Source organism: Colletotrichum spaethianum (genome assembly GCF_022836535.1).
Source record: "Colletotrichum spaethianum MAFF 239500 DNA, contig06, whole genome shotgun sequence".
NCBI lineage: Eukaryota > Fungi > Ascomycota > Sordariomycetes > Glomerellales > Glomerellaceae > Colletotrichum > Colletotrichum spaethianum.
The window spans coordinates 1,329,411-1,343,699 of NW_026054776.1; the positions used below are offsets into that span (position 1 = coordinate 1,329,411).

At 56.2% G+C, this 14,289-nt stretch overlaps 4 protein-coding genes across 4 annotated transcripts; 2 read left to right on the forward strand and 2 right to left on the reverse strand.

Annotated features, from left to right (window-relative positions):
* Nucleotides 1–973: 973 nt before the first annotated feature.
* On the forward strand, nucleotides 974–1,234 carry ColSpa_03368 (uncharacterized protein; the record flags this gene model as incomplete). The annotated part of the gene is made up of 1 exon (XM_049269580.1): nucleotides 974–1,234. One exon carries the CDS (start codon nucleotides 974–976, stop codon nucleotides 1,232–1,234), a length of 261 nt encoding a protein of 86 aa, XP_049125537.1.
* A 2,131-nt stretch (nucleotides 1,235–3,365) lies between these two features.
* Nucleotides 3,366–4,413, reverse strand: ColSpa_03369 (transcription elongation factor spt4; the record flags this gene model as incomplete). Its single annotated transcript, XM_049269581.1, has 2 exons — nucleotides 3,366–4,157; nucleotides 4,267–4,413. The coding sequence occupies 2 exons, from the start codon at nucleotides 4,411–4,413 to the stop codon at nucleotides 3,366–3,368; spliced, it is 939 nt and encodes a 312-aa protein (XP_049125538.1).
* Nucleotides 4,414–5,305: 892 nt separating this feature from the next.
* ColSpa_03370 (uncharacterized protein) lies at nucleotides 5,306–7,075 on the forward strand (the record flags this gene model as incomplete). Its single annotated transcript, XM_049269582.1, has 1 exon — nucleotides 5,306–7,075. One exon carries the CDS (start codon nucleotides 5,306–5,308, stop codon nucleotides 7,073–7,075), a length of 1,770 nt encoding a protein of 589 aa, XP_049125539.1.
* Nucleotides 7,076–8,975: 1,900 nt separating this feature from the next.
* ColSpa_03371 (uncharacterized protein) lies at nucleotides 8,976–9,894 on the reverse strand (the record flags this gene model as incomplete). Its single annotated transcript, XM_049269583.1, has 3 exons — nucleotides 8,976–9,017; nucleotides 9,121–9,653; nucleotides 9,828–9,894. The coding sequence occupies 3 exons, from the start codon at nucleotides 9,892–9,894 to the stop codon at nucleotides 8,976–8,978; spliced, it is 642 nt and encodes a 213-aa protein (XP_049125540.1).
* Nucleotides 9,895–14,289: the final 4,395 nt, after the last annotated feature.

A 14,289-nucleotide genomic window follows, 5' to 3' on the forward strand; every position in this document is an offset into this window, starting at 1 on the left:
AAGCGGGCGAGGACAGGGTCGAGGTCCGGGGAGTAGAACTCGTAAAAGTCGTTGTCGGCGTCAATGAGGACAGAGCCCTGGAGGGGCTCCTCGGTGGCGAGGTCGTAGCGCACGCAGTCGTGGGAGAAGTTGTCAAAGACCTCCATGGCGAGGAAGAAGCACGGCGAGGGGACGCGCTCCGACCAGGAGAAGATGGACTTGTTGATGATCTCGACTTTAGAAGCGTGGCCGCGCGAGTCGGCGGTCGAGAGGAGGTGGTGACGCTGCAGCGAGGCGAGGGCCGGGGAGATCTCGATGATGCGGTATTGCGTGCGGGCGTAGACTTGAGGGTCGAGGTCGCGGATGTAGTCGAGGATGTTGAGCATGAGGGTGCCGCGGCCGGCGCCCATCTCGTAGATGATGAGGTCGTGGTAGGGGTACGTTGTCAGGCGGTAGTTGGAGACAAGGTAGCGGCCGATGGCCTCGCCATAGTAGGGCCTGAACAGCTCGGTGGGCGTGTGCCAGAGCGGACGGGCGTCGTTGACCCCCTCCTTGTCGTCAAGCTCGTCCTCGAACTCGGTATACCGTCGGCCCAGCTCGCGGTAGAAGTGCGGCTCGTCGCGGAAGGCGGGGAAGTCGAAGGGCTGACCGGGGAGAAGATGACGGCCTGGGTGGAGAAATAGCCGTAGGCCGGGTTGTAGAGACTGTCCTCGATGAAGTCGCGGGTGAGCATCTTGACCTTGCGCGGGCGGGTCGAGCGGGCGGCCAGATCGCGAGCGCTGAGGATCGGGTAGGTGTCGAACTCGTCAGCGCGGTCACTCGGGAAGAGGGACGTCCGCTGCTGCCACTTTGACTCGTTTGTCTTTTCCTGCCTCTCTGACGACGTCTTTACGGCGTAGTGCCGCCGCTGTCGCGGCGCGGACGGGGCATTGGCACCCGTCGGCCGTGATGCCGTAGCTGCTGCGGCATGGGGGTTGTGATGAGAATGAGGACGATGTTGGCTCAGAGTTGGGAGGGCGGCCGCGGCAGTTGTGCAATGCCGGCGGGATTGGCACGCGGGCCGGCGGAAGAGCTCGCGAAAGAGGCGGGTGACAGCGGGGAGTCCATCCCAGAGGACAAGTTCGGTCAGGAGATCGCAGTACAGAACGGGGGTTTGAAAATCAACGAATGGATCAAAAGCGCAAATCGTCGGTTCCGCGGGTTGGCAAATGTTCGAGCATGGCCCGAGCTCCCTATTTGGAGGTGGACGGGGTAGCTGTTAATCCGCTGCTGGGTGCTCAGCTGGGTCCCTGCCAAGAGGCTCCCAAGGCTCGAGTCCAGAGCCGTAGAAGCACAGCGCATGCTGAGGCTAAATACAGGGGTCCAGAAGAGCTAAAGTGACATCACCCCGTTTAGCGGGCAAATCCCTTGTAAAAAAAGATGGTGGAAATTCATGCGCTCCTCGTCTGTCACTGTTTATGTTTCTTCTCTTAAATTCTCGAGAGCCCTCCGAGATCGCAACGCCTCGTCGGAAATAAACAAACAAAAGGCCACAGGGACTCACGCGGACGATGGAGCACGACACATGACACGGGTAACATGTCTCTGAGCAATCATCCAAAAGCCTATGGCTCGGCCGCCCTGGCACTCGCCTTCGCGGCCGGCATCCTCGTCACCCTGGGCTTCAAAGATTTCTATCCCGATCTCGAGCGCCGCTACCAGCGCCGCCGTACCCGTCGGGCTCCCACCGGCGGTTCATCCTCTACAGACCCTTCCCGGCGGAGCAGTCTCTTCTGGGGACCGCCTGTGCAACTCGAAGACCACGAGACCGCCTCCGAAGCCGAGGAGGCAGCGGCCCTTGCTGAAGGCGCCGCATGGAATCCACCTTTAATCGCAGACGGCGTCGCCGGCGCCATTGGTAACACCCCGCTCATCAAGATCCGCTCCCTCAGCGAAGCGACGGGGCGCGTCATCCTCGCCAAGGCCGAGTTCCTCAACGCCGCGGGCAACACGCCCAAGGACCGCGTTGCTCTGTCCATGATCGAGGCCGCTGAGGCCGCGGGCCAGCTCGTGCCTGGGCGCGGAGACACTATTTACGAAGGTACCGTCGGCAGTACGGGCATCTCGTTGGCGACACTCGCGCGCGCGAGGGCTACCGCGCGCACATCTGCATGCCCAACGACATGGCCATGGAGAAGGTAGATCTGCTCCGCCATCTCGGCGCAACGGTTGAGCGTGTGGATCCGGCGCCGATCGCGTCACCGGAGCACTTCGTCAACCTTGCGAGAAGGCGCGCTGTGGAGCACGCCACCAAGGCTGGTGACGGTAGCGTGGGCTACTTTGCGGACCAGTTCGAGAACCCGGCCAACTTCGCGGCACACTTGCACACCACGGGCCCCGAGATCGTGTACCAAACCAGCGGCAACCTAGCCGCCTTCGTGGCCGGCGCCGGGACTGGCGGTACGATTGCGGGCGTGGCCAAGTACTTGAAGGAGGAAGCCAACTTGCCGGGTCTGCAGGTGATTCTTGCGGATCCCCAGGGCAGCGGGCTGTACAACAAGATCCGACACGGCGTCATGTACTCCAACACGGAGAAGGAGGGGACGCGACGGCGGCAGCAGGTCGACACGATCGTGGAAGGAATCGGCATCAACCGGGTGACGGAGAACTTTGAGGCAGGCAGGGAGCTGATCGACGACGCAATCAAGGTTACGGATGAGCAAGCGTGCCGCATGGCGAGGTGGCTGGTGGAGAACGACGGCATATTTGCAGGCAGCAGCAGTGCCGTCAACTGTGTCGCGGCGGTCGTTGCGGCCACAAGATTGCCCGAGGGCAGCCAAGTCGTTACGATTCTTTGCGACTCGGGCACGAGGCATCTGAGCAAGTTCTGGAAGCATGTGGCGGCGATGGGTTTGGAGGAGGACGAGCACTCGGCCGACCTATTCTCGGTATTGAAAGTTGACCCGGCGAAGCAATGAGATAAAAAACAATGACTTGAAACAATCGATGCCATAAAGGCATGCTGTAATGGCTCAATTGCTCACCCGCCTCAACATCGAATAGGCGGCTACCTCTCACTGGCCAGGCATCTATCGAGACCTCCTTTCTAAAGTGCAGTTCCTTTCTGAAAGAAATCTACTGCAAAGAAGCGGCAAAGGTGCCCGATCTCTTCGTGTCCAGGGTTAAAAAAAAGAATAGTTTAAAAGGAGTAATAAAGAGGTCCCTTCCTCATCCCCAACTCCGTACCAGCCAAACCCGCACCGATTTCGAGTGCTAAATGCAAGACCATCCATCCCGTGCCTCAAGAACGGGGTATAAGCGAAAAATCACGCCATCAGTCGAAAAATGTGAGAACCTCTCCCTCCTAGAATCGCACACTCAAGAGAACTGGAGATTTGTTAGCATATTCAGAACCCCGGTAAAATGCAAACGTGGAGCAAGCTAACCTTCCAGCGATTGCCGCAGACAGTGCACTCGCAGAATGTCGTCATCGGTTCATCAGCACTGCGCGTCTGCGCCTGGCTGTAGCTGACCTTCTTCTGGCCGCACTTGCCGCACTTGAGAGCGTCGCTGATGCTCTTCTCGGCCATGGGGACCTGGGCCTTCTTCATGTTCTCGAGTTGAAGGGCATCCTCCTTCTTCCGCTGCTCCTCCGACTTGAGCTCCTCGTGAGTCATTACGACGAACCGCTCCGGAGCAATCTTGCCCTCCATAACGTTAACACCGAGCTGGCGGTTGCTCTTGACCTTGAGGTTGCTGAACAGTGAGCGCAGTTTCTCACGGTACTCCTTGGTGACACCCTTGTAGTGGCTGAATGCGGCATATTCGACGGCGACAGCCTTGGCAAGAACATCGGTAACGGAGGCGGTAGATCGATAGGCGAGACCGTTGTAAATCAACTCGATGCAGGAATCGCGCGTTTCGTCGCCGGTACGCTTGGTGTCGCAGCCGTCGGACTTGGCACGACGGAGCTCGGGGTTGCCCTTGAAGGGCTGGTTCATCGCGTTTGACGAAGAGGGCTTCGGCGCGGGGGCCTGGGTCGGGGAAGGGGCAGCAGGAGATGACTGCTTCTTGATCTTGCCCTGCTTCTCGGCCTCGACGAGCTTCTTCCATTTGTGGACAAGTTCGGTAGCGGCTCGGGCGATGTCCTTGTTCGAGTTCGATCGAAGCTTGCCGACGAAGACACCAGCTCTGCTGGACTATCCGAGAGCATACAGATCAGTTTTGGTTCGTCTTAATAGGTTTCGTTACAAAGGCAACGTCTGATGAACCAGTGCTGCTCGAACCGCAACATCAATCACGACTTACCCTGAGCATCTCTTCCGTGGGGGCGGCTTCTTTTTTCAGGCGCTCAAGGAGAGCAAGAGCAGTCGCAGGAGGCTCGTTCGCCTGGACGATCTTGTTGAGCTGCTTGATGCAGGACTCAAGCTCACGTTGATCCATGCCTGTCGACATCGCGGGCAGTCGAATTGTTCGAGATTGAGGTGATGGTGAGCAAAGTTCTGGCGCACGCAACGCAGAATCGAATTTTATGAATGCAAAATTATTGAACGGGTGTTGAAGAAAGTGAGGCTACTTAAATTCAGGTCCTTCTTCTAGACCTGACGTGGTGGAAATCGCGCCGGAACTAAGTGGGGCAAAGCCTCAATGTCGTGTGCAACGCTCCCCGGATAGCGGCTTTATGTTTTGCCGAGAGACCGAGCCGATTGTTGACAACAAGGAGCAGCGTGGGGTGTTGCACCTTCCCACCTGCCTTATCGCTCGGTCCATGTGATGACCAGGGGAAGCGAGCTTATCACTGTCGAGTCACGCTGCCACATGGTCCCTGCTGCTGCCAATTCAGCGGATTCAGCGGAGCAAGCTACCCACTAGAAGCTGTCGAGTCCCGCGACAGCTGCTGCGCATGCAAGGGACGCCTACTGGAGCCTATGACGCCAGATGGGGAACGTCGTTGGTGAACGTCTGTGAACTTCCACCATACATCTTAACGAACCTCGATCGTCCTTTGTCTCTGCCTGAACCTGCCCTCAACCGTTGTATCGGTTCCTGTTTTTAGCTCCCGCCCCATGACTCACTAGAAAACATCCGGAAATCTCAACATTGTTTTTGGATACCCTTAAGTATTGAGGCGACCGCATTCCGCGACCCTCTAGTCGACTTCGCCACTATACGCGGTCAGCGCGTCTCGAAAGCATCTCCACCCCGCGCCGCTGTCACAAAGTTGTTGACTTGCCTATGGACCATATTTTTGGCGTCAAGGCAGCTCACATAACTTACTTCTCGGGTTGAATCCAAACAATTATATTCTGAGCCACCTCAAGGCTTCGCCAACACACGTCCATGCACGATGCCTCCGCGACGTCAACAAGATCTCCCGGTTGAGAGCAGTTGGCGCCTGGTCGAGGGTGGCGAGAATGACAGCTTCGACACCTCTATCCTCCCTGACCTCGAGGAAGATGAGGGTTTCCTCTCCACGGACCCTTCGCAGATTCCTTCGCAGTCATTCAGCATCGGCGGCTCACAAGAATCTCATCACAGCGTTCAAGACTTCATGAACAAGGCAGACGATGAACGCGTCATTCTTCGCTCGCCCTTCCAACCCACCGTACGTCGGGATCTCAACCGTTCACCAGACCCGGAGTTTGTCATGCCGTCTATGCGCTTCAGCGCTGCTCCGGGTAGTAGTACTAGCCCTCGACAGGGCAGCGGCCGGTCATCGCGGACTATCCGCCCGGGTGATGAACCCTACCAGCAGCAGGATGTACGGCGCCGTGCAATACGGCAAGCGAGTACCGGAAGCCCCGTGAAGGTGCGGCGCGGCGATTCCAGCAGGGGAAGGGGTTACTACGACGAGACGGCAGAAGAGCAAAAAACGGTAACGGAACGTTTATCAGAGTCCCTGCCAGGCGCGACTTTCAACATCTTAGCCTGGGTTTTCAACGTCATTGGTATGGCCCTTGGCTACGTTCAAAAGCCACTGGCGCTTTGCTTGGCTGTTTGGCTCTTCTTCGGAGCCTCCATTATGCTCCAAAACTTGGTAACCAAGTCAATAACGACGTCTCTCTCGCCGCTTTGTCGCATTCCGGGAGCAGCATATCTGGACCTTCCATTCTGTCCTTCGTTAGCTTCGTCTACCGGCGGTAACCAGGACTCCGGGTCTTCTAATGTCGAGTTTGATGATCTCATGAACGTTCAGTCACAGTTCGAACAGGTCCTCGAACGCAGCGCTGACGGTGTCTCGCTGCCCATGGAAATGAAGCGCTCCGAGTCATCGATCCGCGACCTGCGTACTATGGTTCGCTACTCGGAGTTGCCGCAGCGGGACGAGCTTGTCTACGAGTTCAATGAGTACATCGACACTGCGCGTTTGACGGCTGCCGATCTGCAAAAGTTCAACGTTCATGTCGGATCTGCTGTTGATTCCGTCATCTCCATAAACCGTTGGACATCTCGTTACCTAGACACGCTCTCCGCCTCAGAGACCACCGACGACGGCGTCATCTCCCAGTGGTCCAGCTGGCTCTTCTATCCCTTTACTCCTACTGTAACACCCTTCTCAGAAAGGACCCTTCTCGACAAGTATATTGAACACACTGCAATGGTTTCTGACCGCATCTCATCGCTTATTGTTGAGGCACAAGGGGTCCTGCTCCTCCTTACAAAAGCCGAGGAGCATCTCAACCAAATTTATGAGCTGGTTACTCGTTCGTCAAACTCTGTCAAGTCTCGTCGTGACGAGGTTCTTTGGACGCTGTGGACTCTGGTCGGTGCGAACAACAAACGCCTGCATAACCTTAACGCCCAACTCTCCCTACTTCGACAGGTGGACCGCCAGCGCAGCACGGCAGTCGCCCAGGTCTCGGCGCTCATCGTTGATCTCGAGAAGATCCAGGCAGGTCTGGGCGATCTCCGCGACCGCGTGGCTGCGCCAGAGCTCGTCCGTGACTCTGCCGCCGCAATCCCGCTGACTGTACACATCGAGACCATTGACCGCGGTGTTGAACGGCTCGAGGATGCACGGCAGCGAATCCGCGCCAACGAGAACGATCGTATTCGCGAGGCGCTGGCCAGGGGCGGCACTAAGGAGGACGACAAGCTCATTGACGGCCGGTCGTGAGGAGAATGTTTCCCTGGGATCATTAGCTGAAAGATGGAACGCCAAGACTGAGAGCGGATGAAATTTTTCTAGAAATCGTTTGCGATGCATGAACATTACTTTTCAGACGAGCAGGCGTTTGGCTTGGCGAAACAAATTGGATGAAAGTCGGTATGTTAGATTCGGATGAAACGAAACAGCGATAATAGCGAGAAGATACCATGTATTCAGAAATTCCCATCCATAGTTGTTTTCGCAGGGGAGGCAAATAATTAAACATTGTGGTTGAAAGGCATCTCACGAGCAGAACAGGATGCGGAAATGGTTCATCGTCTTCATTGAGGATGCGCTCGGCCGCGGGGGTCAATAAAGCCCCAGGTCAGGCAGGCAGCTTGCTTCGAGCTCTGCCGTCTAACAGGCGCAAGCCAGTGAGGACAGCAGTCACCACCAAAAAAACTAAACTTTTAATAACACGCGTGGCATCCTCCCAAATCGCCATTTGATGCACGTCCTTTCCCGATAGGGTATATCCAGTCCAAAAGTTGGGACTACAGGCGAAGTCCCATGAAGAATGTTTCCGTGCCAAAATATGAAAGTCCAAGGGCAGTTCCATGCCCACCGAGTCTAACTGTCGTGACTGTGAAGTGAATCTGTCTCCTCATCATCCCGTTGGAGGGTGATAACCAGGGAGTGTCGTTGGTATATATCATCATGTCCCATCATGTTCCTCAAAAATAAAAAATAAAACTGAACCTCAGGCAGTCCTTTTGCCCAACCTCAAAACGCCTTGCCCCATGCGACTCCAAAGTTGATTAAATGCCTGCAACGTTTTCCGATCATGAGAAGCCCGGGAAGACCTTAACTACGTAGCGCTTCCCTACAGTCTCGATTAGTACATCTTCAAAATCCTCATCAAGTTTACACTTACATGCTGGCGACCGTCCATCTGGGTCATCAAAAGGCGTGCCTGCGAGCGCTCTCATCCGCGCCCGTGCTAACGCTGAGGGACTCTTACGCCCTTCTGGCCGTTGATGGCCTTGCTTGGAGTCGTCCGATAAAGGGACGTGTAGCCACAGCCCCCCTACTTTGGAGCGCTTGTTCTGATGAGAGTCCTGAGCTGCCGCAGTTGGCCGAGACGGCTGAGATTGCGACTGCGGTGGTTCTCGATCTTCCGACTGACTGTAGGGTGGGTCCGAATCCTCTTGCTCCTCTCGAGTCGGCTCAAGGGTTCGTGACGAGGGTGCTGCCTCCACGTCCGAGGGGGTTCTAGCGTCGGGTGCCTCTTGACCTGCTTTTGGAGACTTGGAGGGGATGACGGGTGTCATTGGTGTTTCTGTCGGGGACGATGCCGCTTTGTCCGTGCCGAATAGCCGCTTGCCCCAATGTTTGCTTTTCACCTCCGCTTCCTCGTCGTCTGACTCGTCCAATATCACCCTTTCCCTCAAACGTCGGATCGCCCGCTCACGGCGTACCATGCCATTAGTAATTTTTGGACAATAATTGCGTGGCAGCATGCTCCTTTTGCAAATCGGGCATAACGAGCTGTTCATGCCCAGGAATTCGTCGATGCATTCGGGGTGGAAAATGTGACCGCAAGGCAATTCCCGAATGATGGATTCCCTATCCACGTAATTCTCCAAGCAAATATGGCATTGCGGTTGGTAGTTCGTTGCGATGGCACTTGTCGCGCTGTTGATGCTGGCTCTCCTCGCTCGCGATCTGGCTGTGGCGGATTCGGAGACGGTGCGTTGGTCGGCCCGCATGCTCCGCGGTGACCTAAAGGATTTCGGGGGTCTCGTAGTAGAGGGTGTGTTGATTATTTCTGGCTGAAAACTGTACGTGAATAGCGGGAAGCCCTTAACATGGGTGACTGGCACTGTTACGCGTTTGATGCCCATCGCTTCCAAGTCGACCTCTCCGCTCAACACTCTTCTGCGCAGTGATATCCTTCGTCTCCGCTGTACTAGGTGCATTGTGAGTGATAGACAAGCGATGATGAACAACACGACGCCGACGACTGTAAGAATCCAGGTCCACATGGCAGGGACACTGTCACGGTCCCTCACCGTCAACTCGGTCCATATACGAATATAATCGTTGTCGTGGAGGTCGTATGTTTGCGCTATTTCGTCTCCATAAGGAATTTGGGATATGTTGCCGGAGTAGAGGCTAAGTTGGTGCATCATTTTGTTGCCTTCTGCGCCGGGAATGGCGAAAATAGGATATCGGTTCTTGGTGCGCCAAGAATCGCCATCGTCGAGATCCCATATCGGCGAGTCGGCACCTTGGGGTTCTCTTGTCGAATTGTTGGGTCGGTAGAAGACAAAGGCGCGGATGGGATCGAGGCGAGCGGACGCAAGGTAGGCTTTGGTGCAAGTAGCGTTGAACCATGGCGCAAGGGCAATTAAATTGTAGTTGGTAGGAGGCAGTTCCGCCTGAGTGGTAGCATTTCGGGGGATGATGTCGTACTGCTGTTCGTAACATGGGTCGGTTACACTGAGGTCTGGCACGTAGAGCAGGCCTCGAATGATTCCATCCTGTGTTTCGGAATTCGTGGTGCTCAGTGTGGTGAGGTTTGATATAATGGTGTCCTGGTAGGCTAGGGATTTCTGTTTGCTGGGTTAGCCGAGGACTTCGGAGTAAGACAAAGGCGACTAGAAGACCGACCGAGAGGGAAGTAATGTTCTTAATGAGCGTCGATGGGATGGTATTGGCACCTGACCAGACAGGGTTACTGAACAGCAGACTGCATGATGGCTAGTTAGCATCAAACATGCGAGAAACGCGCGGTGTTGAGACAGAGTGCGGGACGGCGGGGCAACGCTTCCAGATGTGCTCATGGAAGCGCTGTGAGATATCGTGACACTGGCCCACGACGGTTCCGGAACAGCGTGACAAGTGATTGAATGGCAGCGCTGGGGAGGAGGGAGATGTGCGCATGGACGATAAGCACGACTAAATGCAGCTTCAACGGCAGCGAAGGCAATGGAGAGATGTTGAGACATACACGACATTTCGAACCTGTTCGAGAGCTGTGAGACGTCAGCGAGAGGTGCCAAGACTGGGGCCTTTTGGTATGTATTGGCCACGACAAAGGGAGAGCTCGCCAAAGGCTGGCTACCTGCGTTGGAAGGAACAGCAGACTATGGCTTTTGCCGCGAATGTTCGAGGGAAAATTGAGGGGGTTCTATATGACTTACACATGCTTCCCTCACATGTTCAGCGAACGGGTTGAGGGCATCGAAACCATCAGCCTTTGGTAGACAGTTCGTGGGTTGGCTGCTCTAGTATGGAGAAAGCAGGAGCGTGGGCACGTCGAGTGAGGAAACGAACGGGCGAGGCGGATACGGCCGGGAATTTGGAGTCGGAATGGACCCAGGCGGCGGTCGGGCTGAAGGGCGGAGGAAAAAGGGAAGTTTGGCGTCTTGAAATGGACTGGATGGAGCCTCGATTTCTGGGTCTCTCACAGGCAGTGTCGAAATGCGGTCCTGGTCGAGGGGTGAAGTTGGTGAGAAAGTTGGCAGAGGTGCGACCAAGAGACAAGCTGAGAAAGAGGGTCGATGAAGGTCAGCGAGCGAGCTGGGGCAGGCGCGATTTTCAATGCCAAGCGGGGTTCAAATCAGGTCGTTCCCAGTGCGCTGCAGGTGCGCCTTTGCACTTGCACGCTGATCAGGTCAATGGGGGGTGTGTGAGAAGCAAAGTCAGGTCGGGGTCCAGGTCCAGGTCCAGGTCCAGGTCCAGGTCCAGGTCCAGGTCCAGGTCCAGGTCCAATGCAGCGCGGGTTGGGGAGCGTGGGTGTGTGGTGTTGGAACTCGGGTGTGTGGGCGGCGGTGGTAGGATGATGGATGAATTTGAACGGATAGACTGGATGAAAGCTGGCCGACGGGACGGATCATGCAACTGCGATAGAGCCGGGAAACAAAGCAATGGGCAGCAGCGCGGGAGCAGGGAGGAAAAGGGCGAGGGAGAAAAGCGTGGAAACAGGTATTCGTAGCGAAAAGGCTGGTAATAAAGTGTTGGCAGCCCGCAGCGCGTCGGGCACTAGCAGGCGTACCAGAAGGTACTTGCAGCGTTCCCCCCATACCCGACCCTGCCTGCCGAACATTATTACACACATAGGTAGTAGGAGTAGTACACGTCGGGGCGAGAGAACAGTTGCACAGCCTCCCTGCCATGGCTGTTCTCGCACTCGTCCTCGTCCTCGTCGTCGCTGTTTCTCGTTGTGCTTTGTCCGTGGCAGCGGAGGAGCAAGTGCCCGGTCAAATTCTCGTGGCCCATCCATCCTTAACACTATGATGACCGTTGCTTCGGTCGGCCATCGTAGATACAGGTCAACCATATGTCCCTCATTCTCTGTTTCCCAACTCCCAAGAGGCTGAGGGCATGAGTACTTTGCCGCGACCAAAGATGGGATTGCTCCATTGTTTGGGTTGCCAGAAAGGTGTGTGGGTCAGATACGGTTTGGGGACTTGAAATTGAGAGAACGAGAGACACAGACGCTGGGAGAATAGGAGCGAACGAGGGGTCTCAGCAAGGGTGCTAGGTGCAAGGCGTGTACAGGTAGTACTACTGTACATATGATGGGTGCAAAGATGCGCCAGCATCTGGTAGGCGGGCGAAGATGGTGGAGTGGGTCCTTCCAGATGGAGGCAGTCCAGAGGTCCCCGGTAGCCAGTGGAAGGCCTTACATCCGTTACTGAGGCAAGTGAGGTAGTCATGGACATGACCGTGACCTCGACAAAGCCAGAGGTGCGCAGCAAAAAAGGAGGGCCCGCTGGGGTGGCAAGCGTGTACCCCAAGGTAGCGGCCAAGTATCCCCGTTTCGTCCAACAGACGTAGGTTTGTTCCTGTCCTGACTTGCTCACCTCAGCCAGATACTCCACTAACAGAGATACCTACCCGCCCGCGTATTGGAGCCGGGCGGGCGACGCATCTACGATTTAATCCATCTTTGGAAGTCGAAAACCTGGCTCTTTGCCAAACCAACAGACACGGGCTGGCTCCTGTCGTCAGTAGCAGTCGATGGTGCACACTTCTGTGGTCCGGATAACGTGCCGGCAGGGAACTAACAGCATTCTCAATCACCAAAACGGCAACAGTTGGGCCCGAGGGAGTCCCCAAGACCTGCATTTCCACCCTGCACCTGCAGTCCCGCATCTGCTTGCGCGACTACAGTACACTACGACCGACAAACCAGGGCCGCTCTCGTCTGCAAGTTAGTCACGCTATTGCCGTTCGTGCCGTTGTCGTTTATTGCGGCATGTGCAGCAACGCTCAAACAAGTCAAACAGTCTCACTACATCTCCCTGTCTTGCCGTGTTATCCTGCACATCGTACGGACAAACGCAGCAGCCCCCAGCACAATCCTCTCCCGGAGACCATCGGATCGCATGTCATCACTGCTAAGCTTTTTGTTGCCTCGAAGCTTGTCTGATCTGTTCAGCGACCTCCCCCGTTCGTCTGTGCCGAGTCCCGTTTCTCGTCCTCGCGACCCGTCAGGTTGACTCGAATCCTTCTTTGCCGAACCGCTCGTACACCTCTACCTGCACCTGGGGTACTCCATTTCGAAAGCTGGGAGGCCGGGGAGGAGGAAAGGACACTCCCACCTTCCTTGTCTTTCCGTCCATCGGCTCCTCGCTCCCGCTAAAACACCCGGCTGGCATCGCCTGCTTTAGCGCGAAGGAGAGAGAGTTTTTACTTGGGCCGCCGCCTGCTCAAGACGTAATGCCGCCCTCGGGGACGGATACCATCTCCCCCTTCCGTTCGGTCACGCCAACACCGTTCTTCGGCCCATCGACTGCAGCAACAATCCAACACGGCATACTTCCAAGAGGAAAGTCTGCTTCCTAGCCTTGCCGCATGGTGTTGTTTCCGTCTGCACCCTCTCGACGGAGTTGCGGTCTCCTACTGCAAGAGGCTCGACTCTCTTCCGCGGCAACTTGTGCCGACAATTCTGGACTTCACTTGCACCGACCGATGTGCTTGACAGCTCGACCAGGTCGCCCGGTCGTTCTTGGCTAATTGTCGCCTGGGCTTCCCAGCAATATGGCACCACTCGCGTGCCTCTCCAGGCGAACAGACCCTCAACGTGCAGACCTTCGCACAAGTGACACATGCTCATCCTGCGTTGTCTCGACCCTCTCCCATATCCTTGCCACACATTGGCAAGCCTTGGGAGGCCTTGGGACATGTCATATGGCAGCGCGATGGCAACTGGCCTTCAGCCGACGATGACATCGTACGAGACGCGCCAATAGACCGTCAACTTGATAAATCGCGACACCAAGCAAACTCGTCGTCGACCTTGTAAGAGGGCGACTGCGGCCTGGGCGCTCACTAGCACGCGGCCGCCAACAGCCTGGACGCACACCCTCAGACCGCCCCTCAACACTCGACTAGTGGAAGCGTACATTGCGCGGCCTGCATATCACGCGCCAGTCGGGTAAGTCAAAGTCCAGTGCCAACACTGAGATGGATACCGGTGCACGGCACCCGGGATTCTACGATGTTTGTCCCGCGGCAACGCAGCCTACGGGCTACGGGGAGGGCTTCTAGCGACTGTACCTCGCCTTCTAGTCTCGATCACCCAGTCGCCTCCCAGGCTTGGCATCCCGTCTTCACGTCTATCAATGTCGACCTCCTCCGGACAGCAAGATGCAGCTTGAGGGACAGCCTGTTGGCGACAGGCTCCTCGTTTTAATACTGCGGTTAGGCAAATATTCGCTACTGCGATGCTACTTTGAGAGCCTTCCCTGGTGTTTAGTTTAGAGCCAACTCGACGCAGAGGCACATGGAGAGTACTGGCGCCGGGTACCCCTCACAACCACGGCGCCCAAGCAGACGTCATTGAAACAACTGGGGCTCCCCCCAGCGTGGTCCACTAGGACAGGGGCTATATCTCACGCTTGCGACGGCAATTTTCTGCTCGATCCTTGCTGACTGACAGAGTCGCAGACTGCCATGTGCTTTGGCGAAACCGATCTGGTCTCGCCGATACTGCAATATGTCTCGAGAGTTCTTAATAATCAGTTGCTCGAACATTGCGGCTTCTTTCAGGCCACCCGAAGATGCCGGACAGCCGCCCTCGTGACTCTTATACTACGCTCGGCATTTCACAGGCTCCCTGGCGCTGTCCCCTTGTCTCACTCGGCAAGTTAAGCCGATAATCATCCCTACGTCATGTGCATGCCTGGCGTCTCATTTGTCAACGCGTCACGCCCAGCTGCGACACAGAT